The sequence below is a fragment of the Alosa pseudoharengus genome, unplaced genomic scaffold (genome assembly GCF_046254945.1).
Source record: "Alosa pseudoharengus isolate Yale_2024_CS ecotype anadromous, Long Island Sound unplaced genomic scaffold, YU_APseudo_1.1 YU_APseudo_1.1_scf_20, whole genome shotgun sequence".
NCBI classification, from domain to species: Eukaryota; Metazoa; Chordata; class Actinopteri; order Clupeiformes; family Clupeidae; genus Alosa; species Alosa pseudoharengus.
The window spans coordinates 7809590-7829554 of record NW_027468664.1 but is presented as its reverse complement, the minus strand read 5'-3'; the positions used below and the strand labels follow the sequence as shown (position 1 = coordinate 7829554).

At 42.1% G+C, this 19965-nt stretch overlaps 1 protein-coding gene across 5 annotated transcripts; it reads right to left on the bottom strand.

Moving 5' to 3' along the window:
* Positions 1-415: 415 nt before the first annotated feature.
* Positions 416-18091, bottom strand: syt10 (synaptotagmin X). Of its 5 annotated transcripts, none has more exons than XM_076296414.1 (8): positions 17929-18091; positions 16416-16627; positions 16171-16361; positions 10780-11341; positions 3906-4026; positions 3318-3489; positions 1596-1725; positions 416-487 (listed from the first exon to the last, which is right to left on the bottom strand). In XM_076296414.1, exons 1-8 carry the CDS (start codon positions 18074-18076, stop codon positions 416-418), a joined length of 1608 nt encoding a protein of 535 aa, XP_076152529.1. In that variant the 5' UTR covers positions 18077-18091. The 5 variants fall into 5 exon arrangements, with proteins under 5 accessions (XP_076152529.1, XP_076152527.1, XP_076152530.1 ...); XM_076296412.1 differs by having other exon boundaries at positions 1569-1725; positions 16419-16627; XM_076296415.1 differs by having other exon boundaries at positions 16171-16405; positions 16493-16627; positions 17929-18076.
* Positions 18092-19965: the final 1874 nt, after the last annotated feature.

The window sequence follows — 19965 nt, the reverse complement described above, 5'->3', positions numbered from 1 at the left end:
TATTTCCAACCACATTCTAAGTATAATTTCCCAGTGGGACAGTTTTATGACTTTACTTCACTTATAACGTGTGTATGCGTTGGTTAATGTGGGTCTGTTTCCTTGAGACTACACTTTGCTTTTTATGAGCTGGTCACCCAGCCGACTCATGGCCCACCACTGACTCATGCAGTGTAAGTGATTGCGTCAACGGGAAGTCAGAAGACAAAAACAACGGTGAACCTCTGAGAATTGGTAGGACTGAATAAGGTGGATAAAGCCTTACATGTCATGACTCATCTGGACAAATGAAAGCGTGATTTCTGAGAAAGGTGAGAAAGCGAGCGGCTCCTTCATCATAGCCGGGTGGACTCACCGCCAAGCGGTGAGTCACAAACTACCAAGTTGGGTGATCTCAGTGATTACGTCAGACAGCCTACGGAGTTTGAGGAGGCTTGGGAGAAGGACAGGAGCCCTGACTTTCAAAGCTCGTCGCTCTTCCTGGCCACTGGAAGACCAAAAAAGACCAAAACAAAACATAGTTAAAACCATGCTCATTTAGAAAGACAGTTTGCAAGGCTATCTTCTCTCTTCCCATCCCAGATGTCTAAATATGTTAAAATAGAGCATAGCCACAGACAGTTCAACAATCTATATTCAGCTACGGTATATGTATATTGATTATCTATCAGTATATTGATTTGATCAGGCATTACTGTTGTGCAATTCCATGTGATGCATGGAATGCTGGCAGCAGAGTCCCTTGCTAAAACTCTGGCCGTATTTTGCATGCAAGGCACAGTGATATTGTGGTGCACATCGTTGAGGGATGCATCTCATCTTTTGTATTCATACCAATTGGAAATTGGAATTTGATTTAGAAATGACAGAATCTTTTGGGAAAACTGTTCCTCTTTCTGTTAAAATACAGAATACAACCCAAAGAAGGGTCTTATGTGATCTCATACTCACAATTTCTCAGTGGCTGGTTTGTTTGGCACCAACAAAATCTCTGCATGTGATCATGCAGCACCACTTTGTCATTCAAATCATCAGGGGATTTTCCAGTTCTCTCTGTTTGGCTGCAAAACGCTTTCCTTTTCAGTCCTGCTTTGTATTTCAGTGCTTGCTTGTGATGGCATCATTACTATGATCTTTCTGTCTTGTGTGAAACATATACTTACGTATACATGTATTTTTTATGTATGCAAAGGCATTTTCAGTAATTACAACATGCCACTGATATTGGTGAAACTGGCATAAAATTACTAAATTCTCACTAAACTAAACCTTTCTTATCCCTAAACCCTCAAAAGATAATCAGCTGCTCACAGAACACTTATTGTCTTCATTTTTCCAGTTATTCTTCCCTTATTTCATGTTCGCCGTTTCATATTCACAAAAATACAACCTCGCAGTCAGGCTATTTGTTCAATGGCTTTAACAGGATTTCCTGTTGATTGCCTTCAGGCAGCTGTGAATGTGCTGGCAGGTGGAGTAGCAGGTGTCACCAATCAATGTGTATTTGCAGCAAAGCATCGTGAGAGCCCTGGAAGACCTCTGCGATTTGGGTATATACCTCCCCTTACTTTCAGGAAAAAGGAACTCTCCGGTACCTCTCCCAGGGCATGCCAGTGTGTGATGGGCTTGCGTGGGTAAGCGAGCATCTCATTCCAGTGGTCACGGCCCAGACCCTCTGCGTCAGGCCCCGTTCGGCACACGCCAATCACTTCATTGTGGCCCACTCTGTTCAGAGAGGCAACACAGGATGTGACTTTGAGAATTGATCGATTTCAAGTGTCTACACAAAATTGTGATCACCCCTGATGCACAAGGTTCTATCTGACATTTTTGTCAAAATTGAGTTATTTACATATTCTTATTCTGTGACACCTTAAGAAGATGAGGTGAGGTGTTTCTTGTAGTTGTATACATTTTTGGACATTATATCTGAAGAGGTTTGTTCCACTTATCAGTATAAGTCTATGGAATTCTAAGACTTTGAAGCTCAATATCTCAGAACTACTCAGAACGTAGATAGAACCCTATAATTCTAAGGGGACGACTTTGTTGTGAATAAACTGAAGGACAAGGGAGTTAATGGAAGGAAAAAGGCTAAGAGAAAATGACAACCCTCACAAAGTCAGACTGAGTGCACATAGTACTAAATCATCCCCTATGCACTTTTTCAATGCGTGATTAAATAATTATGCCAAGCCGCTAACTGCAGTCAATTATGGGGCCATTCAAAAACATTTACATAAGTGGCCAAGATGAACTGATTTTTGCATAGGAGTTGTGAAGAAAGTAAAACAACAAAATCTCAGCATCAACTCGAAATTAGCATTCTCAATCAAGTATGTAATGTAAAGGATTATAACTTTTCATCGTGACTTCACTTCAAGGATTTGTCCTGGTATTAGCTTATTTATAAACATGTTGTAAGAGGGAGTATAAGAAGCTCTGTCTGTTTTGTTAACCACAACAACTGAATATGAGTATTTGACTTATTGATTGACAATTGGTAGGATATTCTAGCCTTACGTAGTCATACTCAATTCTAGTCAGAATATGAGTCTGATACTGCTCCATTGGGACATAATTATAGGGCGTGTTTCAACCGATACAGGGGGGGAATGCCTCTGCACTCAATTGGATAGACCTAACCAATCAGAGCAACAAAATAGCTTACCGTGAGGTGTAGGAAGAAAACACACAAACCATCCTTCTTCTCCACAAATCCCTTAACATTGTTTTCTGGTCTTTTGTAAAAGTTAGTGCCGTCAATAACTCCTTGCCTACAACACTCATTAGCGAAATCTAAGAGATTTTTAAAAATAATTCTGTTGAACACTGATATGCTACAAACATGTTAAACAGCTGGGAAAGGCTGTCGCAAATCCCTCGAACAGGAGGTCAATCAGAGATTTCCAACAAACGAGGGAACATGTCGCAATGCAACAGCGCTGTTTTCCCTTAATGAAAGTGAAACCACGAGTTTTCCCACATCTCAACTTTAGCCAAAGTTTTCAGAAATAATCGTTTTCAGTGATAAAACCTCATTAAATAATATGCATTTTCCATATGGCGTCTTAAAAGCCATGTATCCTTCTAGCCACAGCGTTTTTGTTTCAAACATAAGCCTAATCTAAGCGTGCTCAGATGACGTGATAGACCAGGCGCTGTTGCTTGGAATGGCACCCAGGCTAAGGATATTCTCCAAACTGTTTGCATCATATCAATCTCCAGTAGCTTTTAGTGTCATACCATTTTTGCCAGACCTGACGCCTGCCTCTGTCAATATATCTTCTCTCTAAAACCCAAGCCAAAGGACTCACCGGTCATAATCCATCACCATGATTGACAAGCTGACTTGCTCCACATTTTCAGGGGGGATGTCAAAGATGATGGCTTCATTGTACACTGGATTGAGGGTGCTCTTCTTGGTTGTGGTCTTCCTCTTCTTTAGCCTTCGGCCATCACATATGAGGGACACTTTCACATAAGGGTCTGCAGATAAACCAATCGTAGAATATGAATGAATGAATATTTCAGAAAAGAGTATGATATACTACCAGGATATCAAATGGAAATATTTCATAAAGAAGATGCCATCTGTACAACCGGAATGAATGACACCAATATAGGAAATCTTGGAACACATGGCTATTATCCTTTATGTGCAATCATGCAAAGGAACCTCAACAAAGCTGCAGCCAAATGATTTCGCCATGTCTCTATAGAGCTACATAGCATCTTGGAACAGCCACCCAATTGCCTTCGCAAAATGAAATTCGATGTATTTTAAAACTTAATTCTCAGAAGAGATTCTTTGCTGGTATGGCGATTAAGCCTCTGTCAAGCCATTAGGCAAAGACATTCCATAATTACAATGCCATTTTACGTTTATGGTGCAATATATTCACCCGAGGAGCCAGTAATGTCCATGGCTTTCAGGTTCCGGCACTTGATGACGGTAAGGGTCACTCTGCCAGCTGTGGGTAGGTAGCAGAGAGAGAACATAATCTCTCCCAAGTCCACACTTTCCTGCAAAGATACATAAAGGTTATTGGAAACAGACTTGCACTTGCAATGTAAAGAGCTGTCTGCAGAAAAAGGTTGGTCCTCGTTGTTATAGGTCCTGCTGAGGGAAAATCAAACATGTTTCTTATTCTGCCAGTGACACACACAGTGGCTTCATGTTCAGGTATCACTGATGCAGTGCAATTTTCTAAGTGACACGGGAGAAATGCAGTGGTACACACCCTTAACTGATCTACAATAATAAAAACATTGCATTTTGTCGATCTACTCTTAACGTCTCTCTGCATTAGCCTGCTACTGATAGGCAACAATTTCTGTCTGGCTAAGAAGGTGATAGAATAGCAGGAACATATTGACCCATGTCCCACACACACACACACACAGAAACACACACACACACACACACACACACACACACACACACACACACACACACACACACACACACACACACACACACACACAGAGGCACAGAGACACAGAGAAACACACACACACACAGAGAGAGAAGGGGGGGGGGGGTAATTCAACTCAAAGAAGAAACTGAACGTCAGTGCAGGTGCAAATAAAAATCAACTGACTGCCAGAAGCACTCAGTCAGTGCACAGTATGATTGATATTACTGGCAACACAGAGCACAGAGCACCAGTTGAGAGCACTGGCTCAGAGCCAGATTGCTCATAATGTTTAAACCAATATTGATTAGTAGGCGTTGGTAATAACAGACACACTGTAAATTTGCCCTTAAATCAAGTATTAGGTTAGATGTCTTGAGTTGTTTAATCAGTTATGTAAGGTGGGAATTTGAATATCCTTTATGTGGACTGAAAGCAACACTTTGTTTGGTGTGAGTCTGGGAATTCACCTTTTACATTAACATTCATGAATTCTCCTTCTTGTGAATGATCGATACTGGCTTTAGACGGACCCCTCTTCTAACAACATAACAGCAAAAGAAAAAATGTCCACTTCCTACCGACCCTCCCTCTGTAATCCACCACAAGTCTTCTCCACATGTCACTGTTCATCTCAGCCATGGTATGAACCTGTGACTCACGGAGCCAAAGGGCATGCTCACAAGTCCCCACCTCAAAATAGTCCTAACCAGATGGGGCAAGCCAGAGATTTCTTCTTTTTTTTCCCCATCGCCCTTGATAGCAATAAAATGTATGGTTAAAATGGATAATAATTTAACTTCAAGACTACTTTTAGTTAGCCATGTAACCCATCTTGGTTTTAAACAAAGACACTATCCCCTCCCCCAATGGAATGCTAATGTGCTGGTTTAAGGCCTATCACTTACACAAGACAAAGGATGCTTCCTTGATATAATGTATCCATGTATCATGAAATGTAAATGTATTCATGTCTGGTATCATTTTGATAGTCTCATTACAAGGATTGTAATGATGTGATTGTGAGAATGTTTGGAACATTCTATAAGTGATATTTCTGATATATAAGATATCTCTCCTCATGCTATTCTGACAAGAATGCATAGGTGTGAAGTGGGTGTGAGTAGGTGTGTCTGATACCAACTGTAGAACCAATCAAGTGGGCTTGTTCTTGGTGCCACTTTGTTCTTTGTTTAAACCATTTAAAAGTAACTAAACTGCAATGTTTGTGAGATCAGATTTTCTAGACTTGGACTAAGGATGTAGAGCGGAAGAGAATAGTTGGCTTCAGGCCAACCTAGGCCTGGCCTGGGCTAGGCCTACATAGACCTTTTTTTGTACTCTCTCTGCTTGTAACAGAATAAACCTGATTCCTGAGTTTTTCCTGAAGTTCGCCAGTCTAAGATTAATATTAAGTAATTATTCACCTACAATTACTTTCATGGAGGTTCCACCGAGATAATATACTTTTGTCGCTGATTCTAAGACGCCGCAGTTTTTTTTTTTCTTTCTTTTTCTCATCGCTCTGGTGACAGCTCCCAAGTTAAGGACGCTTTTTATCTGCATTTCTTCTTTGGTGATGAACGAAGGTGGATCTGTAAATCCGGGCGGTTCCTACTAACCACAGTTTGGAATGGGCGGTAAGATATCGGAAAAGGCATTCTGAGTGAGTAGACATTTTGGCAAAACCGTAACTTAATAGTGGACACAAAATTGTGCTTCCCCGATTTTGGCAATATTTTGGCAAAACCGTAATTTAATAGTGGACATAAATTTGTGCTTCCCCGATTTTGGCAAAACGTCGCACAAGACGAATTAATCCATATTTTGTAAAGCGTCTATATATGTGTTGGATTGAAGTCCAATGGTGCCTCTTTATTGGATATAAGGAGTAAATAGATTAGCGAGTGTGCTAGGCAGCTCAGTATTAAACACGGTGGTTCGTGTGCAATCTATTTTTCGCGGGTTTTAGGGACATCATGTCCTAACAAGCTACGTAGCTTATGCCCCTTTGTGTTTACAGAACATTTTATTCCTTCACTACCAAAACAGAATATTAGACAGAACTTGGTGCTGCCCTTTTTGTTTTTATCACCAAGAGCGTATGAGCGGCTAGAATCCAAGCTAACACTAGTCTTGTTTTGTTTTTGAGTAGATGTGGTGTTTTGTTTTAGGCTACATCTACACTCAGATGATGAATCCAGGATTTTTGTCGTAATCTTTTTCAAGTGTGCAAACAGCATAAGCTCAAACAGCATAACCTCAAGAGAGCATGGTTAGGCCTCTTTTAAGTACGCCTGAGCTAACTAGCTGCCGCTAGGGGCGTCTAGATGTCTTTGTGAGCTAATATGAGCTAACTGAAAAGGCTTGACTAAACTTCTTTTGTTCTTTTAAGCAGGAAATTCTTCCTGCAGCCCGTTTAAAGTTGTCCTCCAGCTCCATGGAGCTGTGTGTGTCTGTGTGTCCAGTATGAATGAATGCGCGTGTGGGCCGGCCCTGTGTGTGTGAAATTTGTTTATTTCGTTATATGTGTTTGTTTCCATTTTTTGTTTCAAGTCCTTTGTTTTCTTGGGTCAAAAGTTTTCACACCTTTTGCTATCTTATCTCACTGCCTTTGTTCTAGCAGCACTGTATTCTATAACCAACCCCCCAGCTTCTCCCCCATGGACACAAAAGGAACTTCACTGGGGAGATATGAACCTAAGAGGAGTGATAATGGGAAACCATTGTTGATTTCAACCATTTTCTTTCTTTCATTTGAGGGACATCTTTTGGGTTTAACATGTTAAGACATATTTTTTTTTATTTTTGCTTGTATGCCAATGGGAAATGTTTGCTACATGTTTACGCCTTGTTTGATGTGGGCAAATGTTCAATTGAATGGATTCATACCCACAACTTGAGTTTCTTTCTGTTTGAAATTACCTTTTATTTGTTTTTAGTTTGTATTTTTTTTGTTATAGTTAAGAAACTATAAAAAGGGGGAGATAGATGGTATTGAATTGAAATACCATCTAAGTTTACTGGTTTTATTGCTCAAATGGTCATTTTTTAAATGCCTACTGTTTTGTTTTACTGACCCTCACTTCTAATGCAAAATCTCTTTAAAAGACATGCAGGGGTACCCTACCCACGTGAGTCTGTGGATTATTTTTCTTTTAAACATCTAAACTTAACCAAAGTTTATTTATTTTCTTTATATTGGCCTTTTGCCAATAGATGCAAATGTGTAGTCTCTGTTTGGAGATAAATAGCCCTGCTATGTTAGAAGACCCATGCTGTAGGTGTGACTGTCTCCAATTGAGAAACTGAATACATTAGCATACTGTTGTTGACTTGTGAATCTGCATTCACGAGACACTGTTTGACTCTGTTTACACTCATGCTAATGTCTCTCAAAGTTGTTGTGAATCCACTCTCCAGAATCTCTTTCATGCCAGAAGGGACAAAGGGAGGTGTGACATGCCTTTGTCTTCGACTACCACTACGCAAACATCTCAAGAAGATCCTTTCAAGATGGCGAATGGCTCCACCAACCAGGCTCAGCTACCACGCCAGAGCAGCAGCCGTGGAGACCAGGCCATGCCACTGGACGAGATTGATGGACCAGACAACTCTGCCCTGGGCTCAGGTACAGCCAGCAGCAGCGGTCGGGGCTAGGCCATGTCATGAGACGAAACTGGACGAGGCTCAGGAACCACAGGTCCAACGGAACCAGTGGCAGAACCAACTGCCATGACTCTGGAAGCAACAAAACCGGACTGACTGAAAGCAACGAAAGGGGGTGCCGAAAGCAGCATCGCACTCCGCATCATCAAAGACACTCATGGCCCATTGTTCATGGACTGTTTGGACTGACACAAGGGTGCACGCCGAACGCGGCCTGCATGCACACCCTTTGCACTCGCATACACTTACACTGAAACAATGCAGACACATTCAAGTTTCATAAGAGGACCCTTCTTCAACGGAAGAGAAACGCAAGAAGGGATGTATGCTGAACGCTGCTTTCCTTGCTCACGCACACACTTACATTGATTATGGACTGATTATGGACTTTATAAAAAAAAAATTTTGTAAAATTGTTCAAGAAGGCTCATGTTATGGAATCTTATTTTGAACTTCAAGTCATTCAGACTTGAAAAGGGGGAATTGATAGCAATAAAATGTATGGTTAAAATGGATAATAATTTAACTTCAAGACTACTTTTAGTTAGCCATGTAACCCATCTTGGTTTTAAACAAAGACACTATCCCCTCCCCCAATGGAATGCTAATGTGCTGGTTTAAGGCCTATCACTTACACAAGACAAAGGATGCTTCCTTGATATAATGTATCCATGTATCATGAAATGTAAATGTATTCATGTCTGGTATCATTTTGATAGTCTCATTACAAGGATTGTAATGATGTGATTGTGAGAATGTTTGGAACATTCTATAAGTGATATTTCTGATATATAAGATATCTCTCCTCATGCTATTCTGACAAGAATGCATAGGTGTGAAGTGGGTGTGAGTAGGTGTGTCTGATACCAACTGTAGAACCAATCAAGTGGGCTTGTTCTTGGTGCCACTTTGTTCTTTGTTTAAACCATTTAAAAGTAACTAAACTGCAATGTTTGTGAGATCAGATTTTCTAGACTTGGACTAAGGATGTAGAGCGGAAGAGAATAGTTGGCTTCAGGCCAACCTAGGCCTGGCCTGGGCTAGGCCTACATAGACCTTTTTTTGTACTCTCTCTGCTTGTAACAGAATAAACCTGATTCCTGAGTTTTTCCTGAAGTTCGCCAGTCTAAGATTAATATTAAGTAATTATTCACCTACAATTACTTTCACCCTACTATTCATGCTGAAATCGCACAGGCTGAATGATGTGAGGAGACGTGAGGCAACACTGGGCCTTCTGAATAAAAATAACCCCACGCATAAGTACAGGGTTGTGCGGAGGACGCAGCTGGACGTGCATGGCAGTGCTAGACTATAATCAACTGAAGCCATTAGACTTATTTTGGGGAGTGTGATTAAGCAGTTTGAGACTAGCAACAGCTGGGATAAACATTTAAACGCCAGGGTCACGCAGTGCCTTGCACCTTATATGTTTACAGAAAATATGGTTGTAAAGTGTGATTGGTAAATAGTATGACTAAAGACATCTGTGATGTGTTTCTTTATTTCACCACTGAATGGACTAGTTATTTTAAATTCTAAGAAATAGGATGTGTGGATGCATTCTGAATGCATTAGAGCAGTGGTGAAACATACAATATAGGCTCAATGTCTCACTGATTCACCTCGATTAGACTTGACTCGGCTCACAGCTAGAAACCCAATACAGCTCAAACTCAAAGTAGTCAAAAAAGCCTCCAGCAACAAAGCCCCAGACACAAGTGGCACATGAACAAGATGAAAGGAGGCAAATACACACCATAACCATCACCATAACAATAGTGAGACAAAACACACAACGAGATGGGACACAACAGGACTGACAGACACATGATAACAATGACAGCCTTTGGTGACAACAGAAGTGTCAGATGAACTTTTTGGAGTCTGCATGCTCCAGTCACTCACCACAGACAAAGCGTAACAGACAAAGCATAATGGACAAAGCATTAACAAAGCGTAACAGACAGTTGTTCAAGCTTACTGTAAATCAAATAAAGAAACATACTTAATACACCTTACATAAAGATGAAAAAGACAAAACAAGAGCAGCTCATTTACAGGTGGTTTGCACAAATACCTTTAGATTTGGAATATATCAAATCCAGTTGTTATATAAACTCTGCGGAAGAGCAATGACTACAAATGAGACTATGGTGTAACAGAGCTAAGTGAGGAATTTATACCAATTTGTTGCAGGTGGCATTTTTCTGCTGCACAAAATTCTCCATTCAGTTTTTTGATAAATGTGGGAAGCACCATGCTTGAGCCTTCAGCCTTTTTTGGCACCGCAGCCTCGCTGATGCAGATTTTGGAAAGGTGTGTGGGTGCCTCGATACTCTAGGGTGAGTCACTTTGGAAGCACGTACACCCTCGCAACTAGTGAGAGGATTAAACACCTCAATGGAGCCCTGCAGGTGGGCCCTCAAAGAGCTTGGCTGTTTGTTTGATTTCTCTTACTTATGAGCCCTGAGTACCTGAGAAGTGCCTTTTGACCGCAGGAAAAAAACAAATACAACCAACACAGTGATTCAAACACACTTAGCTTAAGGGTTCATGTGGTGATGCTCAAGGAATCCAGACACAGACAAACATGTTAAAAAAACATGTACACACACACACACACACACACACACACACACACAGACACACACACACACAAATAAACACATCCCGTCACAGTCACACTTACTGTAGTGGCAGCAAGAATGTCCTTCCAGACCACTGCCTCCCTGGAGAGGTCTGACAGCTCGAAGAGGTTGTCCACCACCACTTCGCCGATCATGTCGTGACTGGTGAAACGGTCAAAGTCATACACACTGAAGTGGAGCTTTCGGTTGCACAGCTGGTCGTACTCGACTGGGAAGCGGAAGGTCTCGTCGAACACGGGGTTTAGGTTCTTGCGGTGGACGCGGGTCTGAAACTTCTTCTTGCGCTCGGGCAGCAGGTAGATCTTCACGTATGGGTCCGAGGTTCCTGTGAAGTCCTTTGCTGGTAACTCCAAGGCTTTAAGGATGCGCACCTCCAAGGCCTGTTCTTCGTAGTCGTAGCGCAGGGCAAAGCTCAGCTTGCCGCAGGTCTCCACTGGCACTTTGTTGCCCTCTTCTGAGTCCACAGACTTCTGCTTATAAAGCTCTGGCTTTATCCGCCCAATGCTTGTGGTTGAAGACTGCCGCATGGGCAGAGTGTCCATACTAAAGTCAACACTAGTCACATTCATTTGTCGTGGAAGATGACGGCGGAAGGAATTGTGCCTGTCAGATGGAAGAGGAAGTTTATTTCTCAGTGACTGATATGCCTTGCCTACAATGAGCTTATCAACATGTGGGCTGAAACATCAGATCATGCGTCATTTAGCCACCATATAAAGTATTGACCACATAAACAATTCAGTAGCAAAACAACTGACAATGAGCTCTCACTTCATAGGATAAAATACAGTCAGTTGACTGACTTGACTCAGCACTTGTTTGACCTTGCCAAAAGAGTGGGCCTACAGACAGCCTTGTGCCATGTGTTATTCAGACAAACCACAGCTATGACTGGATCACAGTTTCTCAGCCCATTTCCCACAGCTGATAATGACTTCCATCCTTTGAGCAGACCATGGCTCTTTACTTCTCATTGGTGTCTCCTAGCAACTAGCACCTATTCCCAAGAAGAAGATCACAACAATCTGACAGCATTCTTCATTGTACAAATGATAAATCCACGGCAACAATGCAATTGGGGTTGTACATTCAAAATACAGAACCAAAACAAAATATGTTTTTGTATGTTATGCAATGAATTTACAATCAGAACATTTTATGTGTGGAGGGTATAATTGCATAACACTGTAGAGTAGCCTTTCAGGTAAACGTAAAAAGCAAAAAAAAAAAAAAAAAGTATATTGTCATCCAATTTCTCCTTGTTGCATTGGCTCTGGGCAACTATCTTTCCTGTAAGCCCAGAGGATTAGTTTGTACAGTCCTCTCACTCCTCACTTTGGACTGCCTGTTACACTTCACAACAGTACATTACATTTCACTATACAGCAGCTAAGAAATGTAGCTCTCAAATAATCTGTATACTTTAACAAGTAAAATCTGGGAAAAGGTTTTGTGTACTTTCACTAACTCAAAAAAAATGCAGTTAATTTGGTGTGGGCACTTCTGCCAATTGAATTGCTAAGTAGACATAAAAAAAATTCTTAATACGAGACAGTTGGTCTAGTAGTTTAAGGCGCAGGCTAATTTGCCTCATGCAAATTACCTAATTTAATTTACCTGGACCCTTAAAATGTTTGTAAAGAATTTCACGTGTTTAATATACTGTAAGTGAAACTTACTAACACCACAACATGGCCTACAGTACCTCTAATGTATCCTTGTAGAGCTATAAGCTGTTTATATATTTGAAATGATAATGATGTTAAAAGGCTTACAGTGGGTGTGCTCAAGGGCCAGCCAGCATGGTGGATTAAGATGTCTCTTAACTTGTCATGAAACACCTACCGTGACACCTCAGCTCGTCCCCACAAGTGTGAGTTTTAAGATCCTAAATATTATTCATATGTTTTAATGCCTGTCAGCTAAGGCTTAAAATCTCCAGCTTTCTAGTTTCTTGCCCTGCCTAAAGGACAAATGTTTATGCATAAAAGTGTCTCTGTGTGTGCAAACATCTTCCTCTCTACTTGAAAGAATTGCCACGGGTTACTGGTTCAACAGACATTCTGTTATCGTCTTAGCAGAGGCTATAAAAAATCTCCCGAGTGAGGATTAAGCAGAGATTTTTGACCGTGTGAGCAGTGGTAGTCAATCTAGCTGTGCAGCAAAATCGATACAAACAGAATTGATCTGTTGGTGTTCCATACTTAATCTCCTCTCCCACTGCCTATCGTAAAAAAAAACCTGAATGCATGAATCACTTGCTTTCCCCCATCTTCATTGCCCACATCAGTACACCTAATGTGCCACTAATTAAACTGTCTTTGCTCCCAATTAAAGCTCAATATAAAACAAAAAGCCATAAAATTATTATAATTCACACTGGTGGCCCATTAACTCCATTACCATTAAATGCCCCATCAGACAGATGTAATATTTTGTAGACAGTTAGCATTTGGAATTCTGCTTTGCCAGCTTTTTAAAAGTGGCATCATGCTTTGTGTTCATTATTCTTGGCAATTTGGGGACATTTTTGTAAATTAAGAAAAAAACAAAAACAAAAACAAAAACAAGCAAACAACTCAACGACAGCAGCAACAAAAACTGTTAGAAAGGAAGACAAGGAGTCAACTGAATGTGACCAGGGAAAGGTGTGCTCTGACTGCGACACTGGTAGGAAGGAGAGGCAGCAGCAAAATCCCTCACACAGCGTGTAGGCCATGATCCTAATTACCCCATCACCGCAGCCATGAACACTTACTCAGAGCAGCCCAACAAATTGCCGTCGCAACCCACAGTAATTCAAAGACATGACAGCAGCAATCCATACACAAATGCTCTTTCAAATCAGAGCAGGCTTCCTCAGGTCCACACACATGCTCCGACCGGATGTCTACCAACTTAGTGATCCTGGCAATCCTGGCAACCCACAACCACTGCCACTGCAGAGCCAAGTCAGCAGTGTAGGCTGTTCACACTGAGAATAGTATTCTGCTCACTCGCTTGTCCCGCACAGATACAAACAATCTTTTCAGAGCTGCCAAGAAAATTCAACATGTCAAATAGGGAGATGACTGTCCAGGAAATGTGAACTAAAATTAGCAAGTAAGTAAGTAGGCTACCCAAGTAAGTGTTTATCTATATAGTGCAGTTTTCGTGCACAGAGTGCCACACACAGTGCTTGACAAGGTAAGACAGGACAGACATAAGTTAAATTAGTTAATTGGTTTAAAAACCAGCTGAAATGTCCATGGGCAATGGTGGTGACTGGTGTGAACAGTGCTTAGTATGATGTCATTGTACAGACCACCCCCATAGCCTTGCTGGCCGTCTGAAGAGCCCTGGAAGCACAGATCAGTCTGAAGTAAAGTCGTGAAGTGACCTCTCTGAGCAGATGGTGCAAATTCAACTTGCAGATCAGCAACTCGGTGGACCTCCAACAGTGCCAGTCAGATCTCTCATGGTTTGCTACCAGTCCAGAGTTCATGAGCAACCTCTCAATCCAGACGCTAGGCAGTAGTTATAGCGTGGCAACTCAGTGTTGGGTCAGCTGCAGCTTGGTGGACTTGTGGTACACGGATCTCCCACACAGTAGGCCTACCGCAACCGTAGCCATTTCTTTGACCAGATGCTGTAATTGCAGCTTGCGCGACAGTCAGCGAATAGATGGCTCTATCACAGAGCTATCCAAGACTTAGCTCTTCAGTCCAATGGAGTTACAGCATTATCAGCCACCATAAGCAAATATTATTAGACTAAGACAATATTAAAAAAAATGGAGACACCAGCGTCCCCGTTACTAGGCAACACTGATTAACTGAATGATTAAGCAAAGATCCTTTAGAACTTTATCAACCGTCTCTGTATTAAGCATGTTTTAATTCATTCCAAAAAAAGACTGACTGATTCCAAAGTTTTGAAAAAGGCACGACGTAGGCTAAGACATGCATATATGAATACCAACTTTCATTTCTCATGAATGAAGTTGGATGAGTAAGCCAGGTTATTGAAAAACAGTGATGCAAGAGTGTCCAACCAGGAGCGCATGGGCGTCCCCACCCTGCGCACAACCACCTCGTCACTACAGCCAGTCAAACCGCTCTTTAGATCTGACCTTTAGCAGCCATGGGCGCCCTTTTCAAGTCCCTCAGCGCCATGTAATTTATCTCGACTCCTCATTCGTTAAAACGGTCAAAGTGCTAATGACAACACAGCAGCCAGTCAGTCGGAGCAGGCCACAGTCAGGAGATGGAGTGCAGCTGCCACGTGTGGCTTAAGCAGGGCCTGTGTCCCTCCTACCGCCCCCCCCCCGTCCCCCCCCAGTCCCCTAACCCCTGCCAGCTCCACAATGAGCTGGGGCTAATTGCAGCTGGTGCACAATCACTTTAAAAAGCAGTGCCACCAGAGACAAAAGAGAAGAGGAGTTGATTGTTTAATTGCCGGGGTCGTTTACAGCCGTCGCCATGGTAGCATGACTCACACGCCCCTAGTGAAGGGGGTGGGGCCACGACTGATTGCAGGGCTCCGAAGTGCCTGGGCGAGGGGGTGTGCTGTCACACTTCCACCAGTATCAATGGCAACCAGTCTTGACCAGTGCCCTGCACTGTCCAGTTACTCCCATTTCTTTCTCCTCCAACCACTAGGAGAAACACTTCTATAAGCAGATAGACTCGAGCCAAAGCAATTGTGTGTAATTTTCTTTTTGTAACATTCTTACTAATGAGCAAATTGATCTGTTAAGCTCTTGTTACATAAGCATTCATTTTCTATCCACTCCTAGTACCATTGTTCTGTATAAAGCATCACATAATGCTTTCCTATGTGAAAAAACAACATGCTTTGAGATGGTTTTCTTAGAATTTAATGTAAAAGTAATAAAAAGGAATCATTTGGCACCACTTATAGCCTACTGTGTCACCCACTTATAGCCTGTTACCCACTGAGAGCCAACACTCTTATCAAAATGAAATTCAATCTCCATAAATGAGGAGAAGAGATACTATTATCAAGGCAGTGAAAGCTGGAAGTTCTGATCACAGTGAAGGCTGGAGATACGCCATGGCCAGACATATCATGGAATCCTCATCATATGTGACAGGGATTTTCTTCCCTCAGGCAGCTTTGTGTGATCAAACCAAAGTGGCTTATTCAAACAGGAGGCTGGGTGGCTCGTTATATACTATATAGATAGTTCTGTTATATATCTTAGAAATGAAATATACGTACTAACAGACATCTTCATCAGGATCATCTATAAATGCAAGAGTGATCAGCCCCATGTTCTCTCTATAACATACTGTACAAATGGTGACACAAACCAAAACAGTCCAGAACTTACTAGTGGCCTTTGGCGGTTGGTTATATGGGCAAGAGGGCTATAAGAAAGAGTGAATGAGGTGGGGGTTGAGGTAGGGGCAGAGAAGAGAAAGGGGTACCTGGAGGAGGAGGTAGGCTCTGTGGTCTGTCTCTGGATCTTAGCCTGCTTGGTCAGGTGCTCGTGCAGAGCCTGTTGCACCTCCGCTGGAATGTCTGGTGAGGTCTGACTGATCTTCATGGCCGCCTCGAGCAGCTTCACCGAGCTCCGGCCGTTGACCTTCACTTCTGGAACTTTCCGCTTCCACTCGTCCTCGTCATGCTGTTTCTGCGGCGGCTGCGGCGATGGCTGCCTGCCTGCCAGCACCACCTTCGTCTCCGCGGCGGGAGGCTGAGGCAAGGAGGTCATGTGCGGAGGCGCTTCAGGGAGTGCACCCTGGGCACAGTTCTCCACATGGGATGACAGGGCCTTGCTCCTCCAGATGGGCCAGCACAGCTTCCAAAAGACAAAGAGAGAAACTACCAACAGGGCGAGACCACAGAAACCCACGACAACAGCAAGGAGACTGACAGAGATGTCTGGGGGGGTGGTGGAGACGAAAGTGGAGGAGAATTGAAGGGGACACACACCAAGGGGTTGGGTGAGATGTGTAGCAGGGGGGACAGATTGCATGTGTGAAATGGCAGTCGCAGGCAAATTTAGAAAAGGAGAGACAGACAGACAGACCACCGACAAGAGAATGGACAGGAAACAGAAAATGCGATCATCAACAGACATGACAAACATACATGAAAGATAGAGAAGGGAGAAAGAACAGAGAAGCAAGGCATAAGAAAGGGGAGGCTGAAAACAAATTAGTTCAGCAAAGCAGAGGTAGCCATTCATTCCACTCCTGGACACACATACCGTAAATTAAAAATAAATAAGTGGGCTATTAAGGAATTGTTAACCTCATCCAAGAGCTTTTCTAGTTTTTCATAATGAGGCATTCTCTTTTAACATCATGGGAGTAAAGGCAGCAGCTGAATTAAGCAATCGTGAAACGTTTAGAAAGATCTGGAATGGCATAGGCCTATAAGTATTTTGATACGAATACAGTACGTGTCTTCTGAAACGTGCTGGGAAAATCCTACTGTTCCGATGATGTTACGGAATAGCTTTCCTACAATGAATCCGTGAAATTACTTAAAAATTTCCGCCGTCTATCATAGGTAAAGAGGTCGTTGAAGTTGAGGACAAAATCTATAGACCAAAAACTTACTGAGTTAATTAATGCGATTCACAATGCCGTAAACAACGAAAAAACGAAAGTAACCCATCCTTCAATTTCCTGACAACGTTTATTCAAATCATTATACAGCATACAATTGAATAACCATCAGCACTCATTAAGATTGATTTCAAACTATATGACTTGCTGACTCAGCAATTGCTTTCATTATAAAAGCTCGGAAATGTCTCGTCTTCTACACACAGTAAAAATAGCCTACAGCTTAAACAAATCACATCACCGAACATGAGACGCTATGTGAAACGTGAAATGCACCCCAGTTTACATAGGTTGAAGTAATCCTTGCAGCACATGATGCTGCAACCTGTTGCCAAATGCCTGACAGCCACAGGTGGCAAGACGCATCTGCGCGCGAATTTGGTAGGGTAGCCTACAGCACACGGAAGGGAGAGTAGTAGACGAAGATTTTGCTAAATAAAGCCAACATTTTTACAGAGGTTTCGCACACTTTAGACGAATTCATGAGAAAGTTGTTCAAAACAAGTTTACTACGACTTTTCAAGTTGCCATCGTTCCGTTAAGCAGACAGCCCTGTAAAAGAACGCCCCGACCAGAGCGAAAGGATAACAGTAATTTAATCCAATTTACCTGCACTTCCTTTACCTGGTATGGTGCTCTCCAACGGGAATATGTCAGAGCATTTCTCGCGGTCAACATGACCAGCGAGGCAGAGCTCTGTAACTATCTGCAGAGCCCTCTGGCACAGGCTTATGCTGTCCTCAGAACGGATACTCATGTCTTTCCTGTTAATCCATTGTATGCTAGACGAGCCGTGAGGTTGGGGGTTCATTGGGGCGGCATGAGAGCGGCCAGCTGTAGCCAATGTGCCGAGGAGAGAAGAGAGCGAGAGGCATCCACGTCCATATCCTGCATGAAATGACAGGCAGCATCCAGCGCTGGAGTAACTGGTGGGTGTGTTTGAACGAAGGACCTTCAGCGCCTAGTGGCACTCTGCAATTGGCCAATCGGAGCTGGAAGTGCGTTCTCTTAACTGAGAACCTGAGACATCATGAAATGCAGTGCAACGCACAAGGAGGAGAGACCCTCAGTCTGTGTAATTTAATGGATTTAAATATAAATGTAGCATATTTGGTTTAGTAAAAGAAACAACCTGAAGTTGATATTAAACTCAGACTTCCATTAGTTTTAAAATACACATAACTCAAATCAAGGCATACTTTGCATTTTAATAATACAAAAAATAATTTAAACAAGTAAACCAGATTTTAAGATGTCTTAATTTTGAAATAGTAGCATGAATACAGTTCATGATGACTTGCAGATGCACTGTATCCTTACACAGTCATGTCCTTACACACAAAGTAGCAAAAGACTGCAAAAGTGTTTAACAGAATCAATGCATAGATTTAGAACTTTACAGAGCCACTGTCTTAACAGTTTCATTGCAAGATATTTTTGCATTTTGAAAGAATGTGCGCCTATTTTCTAAATTGTGGTCTCATTTTACTAGATTTTGTACACAATTTAGTATGTTGTGTTTTACTAATTCATGCACACGTCTTAGTAAATAGTGTGCTCATTTTACAAAAAATAAAACGAGAGCACAATTTAGTAAACTGAGCACACTATTTAGCTAGAGGTGCACACAATTTATTCAATTTAGAACACAATCTAGTAAAATAACACCACAATTTAGTAAAATGAGCTTTTCCAAGTTCACTGAACCTAATAGTGGGCATTGAAAACTATGACAGCTGTTCCTAGACACAGACAATCTCCTTGACAACCAGACGTTAATACCAAGTAGCTTCCAGAACAGATGTCATATCAGTGTTTATACAGCTTTACTTTTTACCGCTGGCGCATCGGGGTCCGGTTCGCCCTGTCGGGACTTATTTTCCCCATAATGACCGGCGTTCTATACATTATCCCTTACTTATACAGCTTTACTTTTATGTGTGATTGGTAAAGAAAAAAATGCAGAGACAGTCATTTCGGAGGGTGTTTGTCTGGAAAGCAAGGGAAGACTATAACAAGGGCTGAGACAAGGACACTTTCAATTTTGACTGGATACTTCTCAGGTATGAGGCTGTCGGTATTGTCAATTGCTCACAAATAATTATGTCTGGTATTATCAGGCTTCTTGCATGTGTGCACAGTTCAGTGATCAGTACTGCATTCGGTACTCTTCGCATAATTATGTTCCAGGTCCGTCTAGACTCCATAGCACTTAAGTGTTGAGCTCACCTGTTCCTTGCTGTCATCAGGACGTTACTTAATAATGTTTCATTTCCGGTTGTGTTGTATTAGTTGTGCAACCTGGGTAGTTTTGGCTAGCTTGAGTGATCACAGATGAACTTGTCAGTTCATTTTCATTTGCTCTGCAGAGATAACAGGGGGCCAGGGGCCTCGACTATTGAGAGACCCTAAAAGGCTCCTCTAGCAACTCACAAATGTACACATGGGCTCACAGCCTGAATGTCTGATCATTGTAAGCATAAGCATTATGTGTAAGGTCTTTGAATGTTTACAGTGTTTGCAACAGTGACAGGGGCTCTACAGGAAATGTTTAGCTCTATGAGAGAATTTGTACGTTGAAAGGCTGAAATGTGCCAGGTCCTATAAATAAGCACACAGAGTTGGTGTCACTTGCTGCTGTTTGAG